This window comes from Alternaria triticimaculans (assembly GCF_023758025.1).
Source record: "Alternaria triticimaculans strain BMP 0046 chromosome Unknown scaffold_8, whole genome shotgun sequence".
Lineage (NCBI taxonomy): Eukaryota > Fungi > Ascomycota > Dothideomycetes > Pleosporales > Pleosporaceae > Alternaria > Alternaria triticimaculans.
This window is the reverse complement of record NW_026055965.1, coordinates 1536576-1548928: the sequence shown is the minus strand read 5'-3', so window position 1 is coordinate 1548928 and position 12353 is coordinate 1536576. Positions and strand designations below refer to the sequence as shown.

Here is a 12353-nt window from a genome sequence, read left to right as displayed (position 1 = left end):
AGCAATACATCACATGCGTAATCACAATGCCCTTTTCAGCTTGACAAACTTCTTTCAGAAAGCCCTGTCCCCCTTTGCACCTCGGCACCCACTAGCTCATACTATATTGATCTGCGCCCAGGTGCCATATCTCCGACTGATCGGCGCTCAATTACACGTGTGCAAGTCCAGAGCACGATCAACGGTCGGCTGATCCCTTTGTCGTCTTCGCACAATCTATGAAATGACTCGACAACCCCAACAGCTCCCATGTCCGACACAACACTTATCACGCACTTACAGGTCGCATATGTGCCTGCAAATGGTCTTCATGGTAGAAGGGCAAGAAAACATCCCGCCACACCAGCTGGTCAGGCCTGATCGTCATTAGTACAGCATACCAGCAAGAAACTTCAGTCGACTTACAGTTTCCCCTTGGGCTCCAGGTCAAATTTGCGGAAGACATGGCCGAAGCCGAGGCGCAACTCCGCCCAAGCCAGGCTGCGAAAAGTTACCACGTTAGCTTCGGATCTCACTTGAAGTTACCGAGATCAGGCTTACTTGATTCCCAGGCACATACGTGGGCCGCGCGAGAAGGCGACGAGCCACTTGTCCAAGTCCGCAGATTCATCGAGCCAGCGCTCGGGAATAAACTCGTCTGGCTTTGGGAAAATGTCGGCGTTGAAGTGGACGAATGTACTCCCACACGATACAATGGTCTAGCACGCAATCAGCACGCGTCTTAGCCTAGAGCGAAATGCAGACATACTTGCGGCGGCACCTCGACTCCCGCTATCGTTGCACCGGCTGCGGGAACGATGCGCAAAAGGCCCGCGGTAACTCCCGATGAGAGCCTGAGCGACTCCTTGATGACCGCGGTCAGATACGGTACCCTTTCGAGATCGCGGACCGTGGGCTCGTTTCCGATGAGAGATGGCCATGCCGCGGATAGTTCCGACTTGAGCTTTTGCATCTTGTCAGGATGCTTGAGCAGGTGAAAAGCGCCGACCATGAGGGTATTGCCGACGGTGTCTGTGCCACCAAACATGAGCGCTTGGGCCTCTTCATACAGGCTCTCAGCCGATGGAATCTGCTTGTCGCGATGCGCTTCCGGGTCCATTAGCCGATGGTAGATGGTCATGTTGTGAGGAAGAAGTTTGAGCTTCTCTGGGTCGTCAGTGAGCTCGTTGATCTGCTGCGAGAGTAGCTTCAACATGTCAGTAGGCCGCTGCCCCAGTGAGCAAACAACATACCTGGTTTAGATCGATCATGCCCGCCGTCAACGGGCTAAGCTTCTTGGACAGATTAGGCGGGCATTTCAATATGAAGTTCTTGAACAAATCAGAATACTTGAAGTACATAGCAACAGGGGTCGCCGCATCAAGAGCCACGACGATAGGCGCCTTGAAGTCAGGCTCATCCACGGCGTGGATGGATTTGCCAAAGCAAAAGGTGGTAATAACATCTATGCTCATGCAGCGGAATGCGTAAAACAGATCAACACTGGCAGATGCCTTGCTCTGCCGCTCAAAGGCTGCACACAGAGCCTTGGTCTTTTCGATTAACAGACCCTCGGAGCTCTCGATCGCAGCCGGCGAGAAGGAGCGATTGAGCACATCCTTGCGGTACTTGGCCTCGGCATACGTGAGATAGCCGAAGCTAGATCTGTCCTCGTTAAAGCTCTTGTAGAGCGTCGCTTCCTTGTCCCAGCGATTCTTGTTGTTGTAGATGTCGTGGTAGGCTTGGGGGTTGGCAAAGTGGAGCTAGGCCATGATGGTTAGCGACACGTGGTGGCACAAGAGTGGGGTTCACTGCGTTCTCGCGATGCTTCACACACCTCGTTGGGTCCAATACGAACAACGTCGCCTATCGTCGCGCACCACACGGGTCAGCGTTGCACATTTGTGTCCTGCGTGCCAGGTCCCTCGTACCGTATTGCGCATGCAGCTCGACCAGGAAGTGGCAAAAGGACCGGTTTGCGATGCACTCAATATACGCTTTCCAGTATGTCGTAGCGCCGGCGAGAGGCGGTCCCGGAAACTTGGCCAGCGGATGGACGTAGACGTTGTAGGCCACTGCGTACAGCACGTAGGCCAGCAGGGCTGTCAATCCCGCGGACAGCAGTACCGCTGCGCTGGGTAGGGACTCGACGATCGGCATTGATTGGTGGGACAGTTCGCCGGGCGGAGTGAGGATAGTAGGAGGATGAAGTTGACCTCAATGGTCGCGCGCAGTTCTCGCAGACGAGTCGACGACGGCATCCGCCATCCCCACTTCATTAAGGACAACTCTCCATATTGCGGACGACCGCGGCCAACCGGAGCACCTGGCTGATAGCGCTGGTGTCTGGCCGGTCGACTGTCTGCATGCGTGCATGTCGCCGGCGTAGAGCCGCGGTCACACGGCTGTCGGGAGCGAAAGGCAGTAGTTCGAGCTGCTGGCCTGAACGTTGCAATCGGTACAAAAGGTCACGCTAAGTGGTGGCAGGGCGACCCTCTCGTTCGCACTGTTCCGATACCTGCAAACCCCTCGCTGCGACAATCATCCATCTTGCGCCTCATAAAACATGGCCGACATTGGAGCCCAGATCGCTCATGTAAGCCGTGTCCCCATGCGAACGATCGTCGCGTTGCTAACACCAGCGTCCAGGACTCGGACGAAACCGACTCGGCATTTGGCGACGATTCGGCATCGTAAGTTTCCCAGGATGACGAACCCGCCAACCAGCCGCCTTCTGACACGGACCGAAGCGAGACGACGTCCCTGAAATCGGCCGTATACAACTACAAGTACCGCAACGGCCGGCGATACCATGCATACAAGGAAGGATCATACTGTGGGCTGCCCGCTCGTTCCATGCCAATGCTGTTCCTAAGTGAGCACAGGGGGGCCGAATGATGAGACTTCGGCAGACCAGCTCGATATTGTGTATGGCCTGCGACCCATTTGGCGAAGGACGTGTGTTGACTGGATTGGGTAGTCACCACATCTGCCTCCTCTTACTCGATGGCGAGCTGTTCCTGGCACCCATATCGAAACAGCCCATGGTACGTTTGGAGCCAGACAAGACATCATGGCTGTTGGCTTCGGGCTGACAATCGGGTACTCTAGCACGTCTTGGATCTGGGGACTGGCACCGGTATGCAAGGAACACCCTGATCGACGAACGCATAAGCTGACCAGTCAGGAATCTGGGCTATGTCAGTCTCACGTTCTCGCATGCCGACCGACAGACTGACGCGAAACCAACAGCGACTTTGCGGATAGATACCCATCGGCCGAGGTGCGTACAGATATGCGACAAAGAGTCCGCGACACCACTCTGACAAGTCCAGGTACTCGGAACGGACCTCAGTCCCACCCAACCCTCCATGGTCCCGCCGAACGTCCGCTTCGAAATCGACGACTTCACCGAGCCCTGGCTCTACAAGAAAGACCACTTCGACTTCATCCACATCCGATCCCTCTTCGGCTGCGTAGCCGACTGGCCCGCCTTCTACAAAGAGTGCTATGAGTACGTGCAGTCCACACCCCACACCTCAGAAACAGCACCACCATACTAACCTCGCCCCCAAAGCCACCTCCAACCCGGCGGCTACATCGAACAACTCGAATTCTCCGTCGTCCCCAAATCCGACGACGGCACCGTAACCCCCGGCTCCATCTACGACCGCTGGGGCAAGCTCTCCCTCGAACTCGGCGACCGCTTCGGAAAGTCGCTGCGCACAGCCGACGAACAGCGCGCGGGCATAGAAGCAGCGGGCTTTATAAACGTCGTGGAGCATCGCTGGAAGTTGCCTGTGGGTGGCTGGCCGGCGGATAAGCGGTTCAAGGAACTGGGGCAGTATAACAGGATTAATTGGGAGCAAGGGATTGAAGGGTGGAGTTTGTATCTGCTTACCACGATTATGGGGTGGACGAAGCAGGAGGTTGAGGTTTATCTTGCGCATATGAGGACGGCGTTGAGGACGAGGGGGATTCATGCTTATCAGGAAGTGTAAGTTGATGGTCTTTGAGTTGGTGGTAATGGTTTGGGTTTTTGCTGACGTGTTGTTTAGGTCCCTGGTTTATGGACAGAAGCCACCGCGGCCAAGGAAGGATGATGATGAATGAGATGGCATGATTAAAAGTAATTGATGAAGAAAATCGAAACGCGATTATAACGTCGTATATGCAGTTCCAATTCCGCGTGATCTGATGAGCTTACTTCCATCTCCAGCGCCCTCGCGACAACGTCGCAATCGCTCGTTTGTCTGACTTGACACCCGGAAGGAAACCAACATTGCGCGTCCATGACGAGCAGCGCTATAGCATCTACGGTGTCTTAAAACCAGCGTACCTACGTAAAGCGTCCTCGTCAGACCAGAAGCTGCTTCTCCCTCAATGAACATGATACTCGAAAAACAGGTTATCGAGTGCAACATCGCCGCCATTGTTCATGTTTACAGGCTTATTCACCGCCGCTGAACCTTGAAGAGAAGTAGGACTGATGATCTCGACCGCGTTGTCCGGCCCATCGCGCTTGCGCACGATTATCCAGCCCGGTAACCCACATACCAGCAAGGCCCGATCGTCGACTTTTGTCTCATCTGAGCAAGCCAACAGGCAAAACGCTCCAGGTATGGCAGAGATGCTGACGTAGCAAATCTTTCGCTTAAGCTCGGCGATCAGGTTGCACAAGCAGATCTGAGTTGTCATAAACTTGCGAAACCATCTAGGCACTTTCTTAGTGCCATCCATCCAGAGACTGAGGTATGCTTCCAGGCTGTCTCTTTTCGACCCGGAAAGAATCTTGCCCCAGCTGGTTCGATCTCTCGGGCTTGGCCATGGAGCCCCGGCGCTAATCGGCACGAGAGCATTGACTGGCTGCGTATAGAAGATGGCGTGGATCTTGCAGCCAATAGCTTTCGCCCAATCTGCCCATTGGAGTATGCTTCGTAGATTCTCCATATGGGCACGTCTTTCATCCGTCTCCAATGCTGTTAGCGTTATCAGGGAGAAGGAAACTGAACCGCAAACGACACCAGTTTCCCTAGCAAGCACCGTCAAGACGCTCTGAGTAGAGTCTAGGGATATCATTTGACGAGCGCGATGCTTGCTGAGTCTATCCTCTGACTCTGGTGAAGTAGCTGTTCCCTGAAGATCGGTCCCTGGGAATCCTGGCAATTCCCGCCAGGTGTTGGTATTGAAGGTAGACCAATCAGGGATCCACGATGGAGTACCTGGTAGCCGTCGCGCAGCGGCGATGTGCAGGAATCTCAGATTGCGGGTCGTTTGGATCAGATGAACAGTGAGCTGTCGATAGAGCAAAGGGATCTGTCGTTCTTTCGCGACGTCATAGTTCGGCGCAGAAAGATCGCTTGCTCCACGTTTTCGTAAGATGGCCCAGATACCGTATGCCATGTCTCTTGGATCGGTAGCTGCTCTTTGGTACAGCGCACCCACCAAGTCGTCGGACGCGGTCTCTTTGATGTCGCCTCGATAGGTTTGATACGTAGGGCGCACCGCGAACCAGAGGAACATGAGACAATATAATGTTCCGAAACAACCGATGAACATAAACGCATTCTCAACCTTGCCCTCAAGTTGAAGACGAACTCCCCACCGGGGATAATTTCGAGCGCAGATGGACACAACACCGACTAAAAGAGACGTCGTTGTGTATGTCAGCAATAGACCAGAGAATGTACTCAGCAACCATCTTCGCGTAGAGAGAATCTTCTTAACGATAGTCTCATGCTCGTGAAGAGTATGAAGCACGCTCCGTTCCGCTGGTTGATTAATCGACTGCAGGTTCCCCCTGTCAAAGACGATGGCCTCCCAAGCAATAGCAGCCCTCGGAAAGTATCGGAACGAAGTTCTTAGGGAGAGAAGTGTCCACTCGAAGTCAGACCACCGCACGTGTTCAGTTCCACACACAATCACTGGGTGAGAGGCCAGCAGGATCTCTTGATAAGTCCACAGTCGGTTCTTCCACGGCCGGTCGAAAACGTAGACGAGATCCATCCCTGAGACGTACTGCACCCGGCGGGTAAACCTAGCCAGTAAAGGCTTATTATTCCCTGTCTACGTTAGTCTAACACACTTGGTAGACAGGTGGGTACTCGCCCCAAAACGGTTCCGGGTGGTGCGTGAGACTCCAAGAGGAAAGCCCAAGACGCAACGCTGCAACAAAATGTCGATACTGCGGTGGTCCATTCGGCACGATTTTCACATATCTACGAAGTCCGCCCTTCGCCAGATATCTCATGACGCGGTCGGATTTCTCATCACCCGTCCCCAACCAGACATATACTTGCTTAGCCTTTGAGTAGATATCTCCCATGAGAGGAAGCTGCCACGCTTTCTCCTTTCTCACGTCTTCTTGGTCGATGCAAATCGCGTCTACCCAGATGACGAGACCCTGCAGCTTCTTACTGAGGTGCCACAAGGCTGAATGACAATTCTCGCCTACACCGAACACAACGCCGTCGCATATGATGCTGCGCGTGGGAGTTGGGTCGCCCCATACGTATGATAATGCTGTGAAACCAGGATTAAGATCGAGATCGATGATGCGTAGAGCGCATTCGACCGGTGTGTCCTTGGTGGCATCTTGGGCGATCGGTCGCACGTCGAGAACGCGTATGGTTCTTGTATTTGGACAAAGAGCATGCTTTTCGTACACGGCTTGCTTTTTTGATGAACTGTTTTCGGCTTGCTCTACACATGAGACCGCATCGGCCATTGTTGGTGATACACTGAGCGTGCAAGGCTGAGATGTAGGTAGGGCAAAACTTCGAGATGGTATGGAAGTAGAGTGGCAGCTTTGCTGCTAGATTAAATTGAACGTTCCCCAGAAGCGAAAAGAATAAGCTGTGCGACGCAATGTTGCAAAGAATGAAGACAATGAAGTAGTGTACTGTCGCAAAGGACTTCAGCAAGCAAGGCTGAGAAACACTAGTGACAGCCTAGTCTGCCTACGTGCACACCACCAGCACTTTACCCGGCGACTATTGTATAATTAGAACCGTGTGGCTGTATTCGTATTTCTCGCAGTAATGACTGGATAGAATAGAGCTTGTATGTTCAGGCGTCTTGTCGATTGACTACTGGGCTCGCGGTGTGAGCTTTTACATCTGTCCTGGCTCACACAAGCCAGCGTGAGAAGTAACGAATATAAAGCCTCGTTAGAAGGTCTTCGTGTAATAGTTCTCAACAGAATCTCAATATCCAGGTCAACGCTAACACGACCCACGTAGCGACAATATAGAGAGCTTGAGCGCTGTCCAGAGAAAGCCAGATCGTGTCGCAGCAGCGTGTCGTGCCTTAGACCTAAGTAAAGTAGAGTGACAAACATGAATTTACCTTTTTGCAAACAGCAAGAGGCTGAAGCCTATTTCACTGTTGTCCTGAGCAGTTTTGCACGGGTCGCGTGCTCTCGCGAGTCGCTCCTGCTACCTGCCTGCGTTTGCATTTGGGGCGACGGGCGTGCGAGGCAGCATGAGAGTCTGAGCGCACGGGACCAAGCACTGATATACACCACGTGAGTGCGATATAAGAGCGGAGAGAGATAAGAGCAAAACAGGATGACAAAAAGTCGTTCTCAGAAACGTTGAAGTCGAGTGTGCAGAGAGGGTTTGCGTTAGGAGCAGCCGATAGCGGCCGGTGCAACAACCACCGCCGCTAATATTCTCGCCGAATAACAAGACCTAGCCCGACAACATCATACATACCACTCAAGAGACCCAATAGTACATTACTCACCCAGCTCACCAACCATTCGCGCCATACTTCCATTGCCCGGGCGTTATCTTCCTTATCTCGAAGATTTGTTATTAGTGGGTCAAGACGCAACATCCGACGGAAGCAGGGTTCCGGAGCGCAAAATGTGCCGACAGGCAAGATCTACCATTGTATCGACGCAGCGGATGTGACGTGACAACTACTAATACGATGAAAGCACTATCCGCGTGCCCTCCGATATTCTGAGATGAGGAAGTCTTGACGACCAGCCAGCTCACAGATGGCTGGGACGCGAAAGCCAACACAGTGCGATGACCTTTCCGAAGATGGCTTTGCGGAGCAAAAACGAAGCATGGGTGCTAAATAGGGACGGCCGCAAGTCCAGCAAGACTGGGTGTTGATGATTGCGAAAGAGAAGGTGTAGGAGAATAGGTTTGTCCGAGAAGTCGAAGCATGCCCAAAGTACTCAGGTACAGTAAACGGCAAGTATTGACGCGGAAGGATCATGATCCCTCACACACTAGTATAATTGCGCAAGAAAGCCCTGAAGCGATCCGATGAACTCTTCCGTCGGATCTTCCGTGTCGGCTACGTATCGCGTATTGACGTTACACAGACATCCTCCGGCTACGCAACTTCGCCAACTTCCAACTTCGGTCATGAGCAGCAGGTCTTATCACCTCAGTTTGCATGAACTCTGCAACGATATTGGTGCCTGCTACTCACACACAGCCATCTACAGATAAGACAGTTCCGATTTTGCAAGGCTCGCATCAGGCGTGTGGCTCGAGACGGATCGGGATGCTGCAGAGTAGGAGCTGGATATGGTGTTTGTACGATATATTAGAAAGGCATCTTCCATTATCATGAACCTCATACTCGTCTTTTAGATTTCTTGACACTATCTTCCGTTGTGCATACTATACCCAACCCCTCAGCGATCCATCCCTCCCCAAAACCAACATAAACCTTACAACCATGGGCTCAACAGAAGCCGCCAGCTGGAGACCCCTAAGCGTAGGCATAATCGGCGGAGGCATCGGCGGCCTCTCATGCGCCATCGCACTCCGGCGCGCCGGCCACACCGTCACAATCTACGAGCGCAACGACTTCGCCGGCGAAGCAGGCGCATCCGTCTCCTGCGCCGCCAACGGCACGCGCTGGCTCCACGAATGGGGTGTCGATGTAGAGAAAGGCGATCCTGTTGTGTTGAAGAAGCTCATCAATCGGGACTGGACGACGGGGGAGCCGGTTAGCGTTTACGATCTTGATGACTATGAGGAGCGGTGGGGTTATGTGTATAATATGTTTCATCGGCAGTATATGCATAAGATGCTTATGGAGTGTGCGCTGCAGGAGGAGGGTGAGGGGACGCCAGTGAAGTTGTTGGTGAATCATCCGGTAAGATACGATCTTTCTCTTCGCATGAATGTGCTAACGAGAAGTTGCAGTGCAAAAGTATAGACCTCCCAACCAACCAAATCACCTTCTCCAACAACACCACCGTCCACCACGACCTCATCATCGGCGCCGACGGCATCGGCTCCGTCACCCGCAAGATCATTGGCCTGAACCCCGAGAAACGCCCCGCAGAATCCAGCTGCCTACACGCCAACGTTCTTCGAAAAGACATCCAAAAACTCGGTCTAGAAGACTACTCCCTCAACAGCGCACTAGAGTACTGGGGCGGCCAGGAGGGCAAGTGGGACAAGATCGTCCTCTCACCTTGCAACGGCGGCGAACTTCTCTCATATTACTGCTTCTTTCCTCGCGAGAAAGGCGACTATGCGAATCAGACGTGGGGAGGCGCCGATTTGCCTGTGGAGGAACTGCTTGCTCCGTACCCTGAGCTCGATGAGAAGGTGAAAGCTCATCTTGCTATTGGTATCGAGGTGAGGCCGTGGCGGCTTTGGGTTCATCAGCCCTATCCGTATGTTGTCAAGGGCTGTGTCGCGTTGATTGGCGATGCTGCACATCCGGTAAGAGACTATCATCCCTACACCATCCCATTCTTAGGTATCGGAACTGATTTGCGTTTCTCAGATGATGCCCCATCAAAGTCAAGGCGCTTGCATGGCGATAGAAGACGCAGCTGCCCTGGGCATTCTCTTCAGCAAGAACTACTTCCGAGGAAATGTGCAGGAGTCGCTCGCAGTCTACGAGAAAGTCAGACTACCTCGCGCGACAAAAGTTCAGGCTTCAGCTGCCAAAGCAGCGTCCAATATCAACGAACGCATTGGTATGTATCTTAGCATCAGCATCCATTTCGAAGGACGAGTACTAACGGAAGGATTTGTAGGCTTCAGCAGCAACACATCAATGGCGAACTACAAGGTAGAGGACGAGGCGAAGAAGTTGACGATCGAGGAGATGAACGCATACGATATGTACAAGGATATCGACCAAGCTTTTGCGGAGATGGATGGAGTTGCATACACCGACAGATACGTAAGAGGGTTGCCTTTTGGGCTGCGGTTGTCGAACGGGGTTCAAATTGCTGGCAATGCCAGACTGTAGGTTTGGAAGATAGATTTGAGGACTGCATATGTATAGCGTCAAAACATGTATGACCACATCGACGTATTCCTCCACCACTCTATTTGTTCAGCTCCTCAGCCCTCTTCTTGAGGTCCTCCTTGCTCTCCGCCTTGGGCATGTTGTCTGGGATGGCTGGGCCCTATAAATGCATTAGCTTCCGTTCCGACTCAGGTGCATAACAACGGCACGCGAATAGCATACCTTGGAGTTGTGAGCTGAAGCGCCTAGGCTTCCGCCCTCGGCGTGGTTGTCGTGCGAGGATGCGGTCGAGTCGGAGGACTCCTTTGCGATCTTGTCGGTGAGGCCTGTGGGGATGACGCGTTAGTTATGGCTTGATCAGGCTGGGTGGTGTGGTGGATGGTAGGAGAAGGTTGTCACGTACTGCCAGCGGCGCCCTGCTCAATTGGGTGGTCCGGCATGTTTGTTTAGGTTGATGTGGTAACTTGTTGCTTCTGTCGTCGAGGTTTCGGTCCGCCGATGTAAAGGAATCCTTTAACGTAGGCGTCTACTTTGTCTTCACGGGTCTGTTCCTTCACGTCGAGGTTCTTGACGTCCTGTTCGAGTGCGGCTGTCTCGTTGACTTTGCTGTCGGGCAGGTCGCGGAGGTTGGGAAGTTTATTGTAAAGGGCTTGTATCTCCTCAGAGTAGGCTTGCAGTTCGGCGATAGAGGGGGTTGAAGACATGGCTGGTTATGTAGGCCTAGGCGTTGTAGCAAGCGGGTAGTGCGTGATCGGTGACGTAGATGAGTGTGGCAGGCCCGCGGCTGGAAGCTGGCTGGAAGGGGAAGCTGCCGCTGGGTGGTGGGGGAGGGGCAGCCCTTGGCACCTGGGAACTTTGGTTCTGTGGACGCGGCCAGCACCGTCCAAGACTACTGTGGAGAGGTCGGTGGGTAAACAAGATATCTTGCATGCCTATCACGGATCCTGTGTCGGCGGCTTCTCCGTGGTAGATGCTGGAGGTGGTTGGGTCACGTGTTCGTCCAACAAGCCAGCGTGTATTTCCTTCAAGAAGGATATTGCTGCACACGCCGAGATGGTAAGGGACGCGTAACTGTGCTGGGCGTTAACGTAGACTTCGTGTTATACGATGCACCATCGGCGTACCTAACCACAATCCAAATGAACCTGGAAGAGGTATGTTCTTTGAAGGCCTTGGAATTGAACTGCACCCCAACTACATTGACGCTCAGTATGTCTTCGCAAACACCTACCAAGGGATACTGAACCTACTGTAGAACATCTGCTTTACCGTTTGTACGACAAAAGCGAGGAGACCACATAAAGCTATCTGTGGAGCGAACCGACCGGTGACGCACCTGCTTTCCAATGTCGAACGCAGTGCGCCCGGCCGAGCAAGCTGGCACAAGTAGGCTAGGTGAAGGTTCATCTCGAAGCAGCTGATGCTGGTCTTGGTCAATAAGACAGTATCGCCTTGTACGCATGCTTGCGCTCCGTATAGGTTATCAAGAGCAGCCCATTGTGCCATGGGTTTGAAGAAAGGCGCATGCCATCTGCCACCGGGCAAGCTGTGAGGGCGCAGGCAGACGTAGAGCATATCATACCACCCACTCAACAAGCTCACGAGACACCAGACAGCAATCCAATTTCGGAGTTCATGAGTAAAGGGCATTATTGATGTGGAATAGATGGAACGGCATGACACCTAAGGAGACGACGTGCTCTACATATGTCAACGTCGGATATCGGATGGAAGTGCACGCCCTCTGCCGTTCTTGCCGGATGGTACCTGTTGAACGCGTAGTACACTACAAGCTTTGGAAAAGACGATCGTGCCATGCAACCGGAATGGCATGCGAGGATCTGGATTTGTTGACGTTCGGCGTTCTCTTGTTGATGGCATGCCGCGAGGCGTCACCAGCATTGCGTACTCTCTCCCCGCTGTCAACTCCACTCCGCGCCATATGATTGCCAACCATGGTAAAGCTACTGCGCGCGATCGAAATGCGACGACACAATCTTGCACTCGGGTCTGAATACGATAGCGCCACGATAGGCTTTGCGGGGAAGAAGCGCAGTATTGATGCGAAACGCGGATTAGCGGCTAACTCAGCCACGGCGACCGCGTCGGCATGGGTGCTTGGCCATGTCCCG

General features: G+C 53.2%; 4 protein-coding genes across 4 annotated transcripts; 2 read left to right on the top strand and 2 right to left on the bottom strand.

The window, feature by feature from the left end:
* Window positions 1-536: 536 nt before the first annotated feature.
* J4E78_006429 (uncharacterized protein) lies at window positions 537-2139 on the bottom strand (the record flags this gene model as incomplete). The annotated part of the gene is made up of 5 exons (XM_049367041.1): window positions 537-698; window positions 749-1186; window positions 1233-1742; window positions 1817-1845; window positions 1911-2139. The coding sequence occupies 5 exons, from the start codon at window positions 2137-2139 to the stop codon at window positions 537-539; spliced, it is 1368 nt and encodes a 455-aa protein (XP_049221747.1).
* Window positions 2140-3350: 1211 nt separating this feature from the next.
* J4E78_006428 (uncharacterized protein) lies at window positions 3351-3980 on the top strand (the record flags this gene model as incomplete). Its single annotated transcript, XM_049367040.1, has 2 exons — window positions 3351-3493; window positions 3557-3980. The coding sequence occupies 2 exons, from the start codon at window positions 3351-3353 to the stop codon at window positions 3978-3980; spliced, it is 567 nt and encodes a 188-aa protein (XP_049221746.1).
* A 4702-nt stretch (window positions 3981-8682) lies between these two features.
* Window positions 8683-10221, top strand: J4E78_006427 (uncharacterized protein; the record flags this gene model as incomplete). The annotated part of the gene is made up of 4 exons (XM_049367039.1): window positions 8683-8995; window positions 9169-9683; window positions 9748-9943; window positions 10004-10221. 4 exons carry the CDS (start codon window positions 8683-8685, stop codon window positions 10219-10221), a joined length of 1242 nt encoding a protein of 413 aa, XP_049221745.1.
* A 446-nt stretch (window positions 10222-10667) lies between these two features.
* On the bottom strand, window positions 10668-10925 carry J4E78_006426 (uncharacterized protein; the record flags this gene model as incomplete). Its single annotated transcript, XM_049367038.1, has 1 exon — window positions 10668-10925. One exon carries the CDS (start codon window positions 10923-10925, stop codon window positions 10668-10670), a length of 258 nt encoding a protein of 85 aa, XP_049221744.1.
* Between the last annotated feature and the right edge of the window lie 1428 nt (window positions 10926-12353).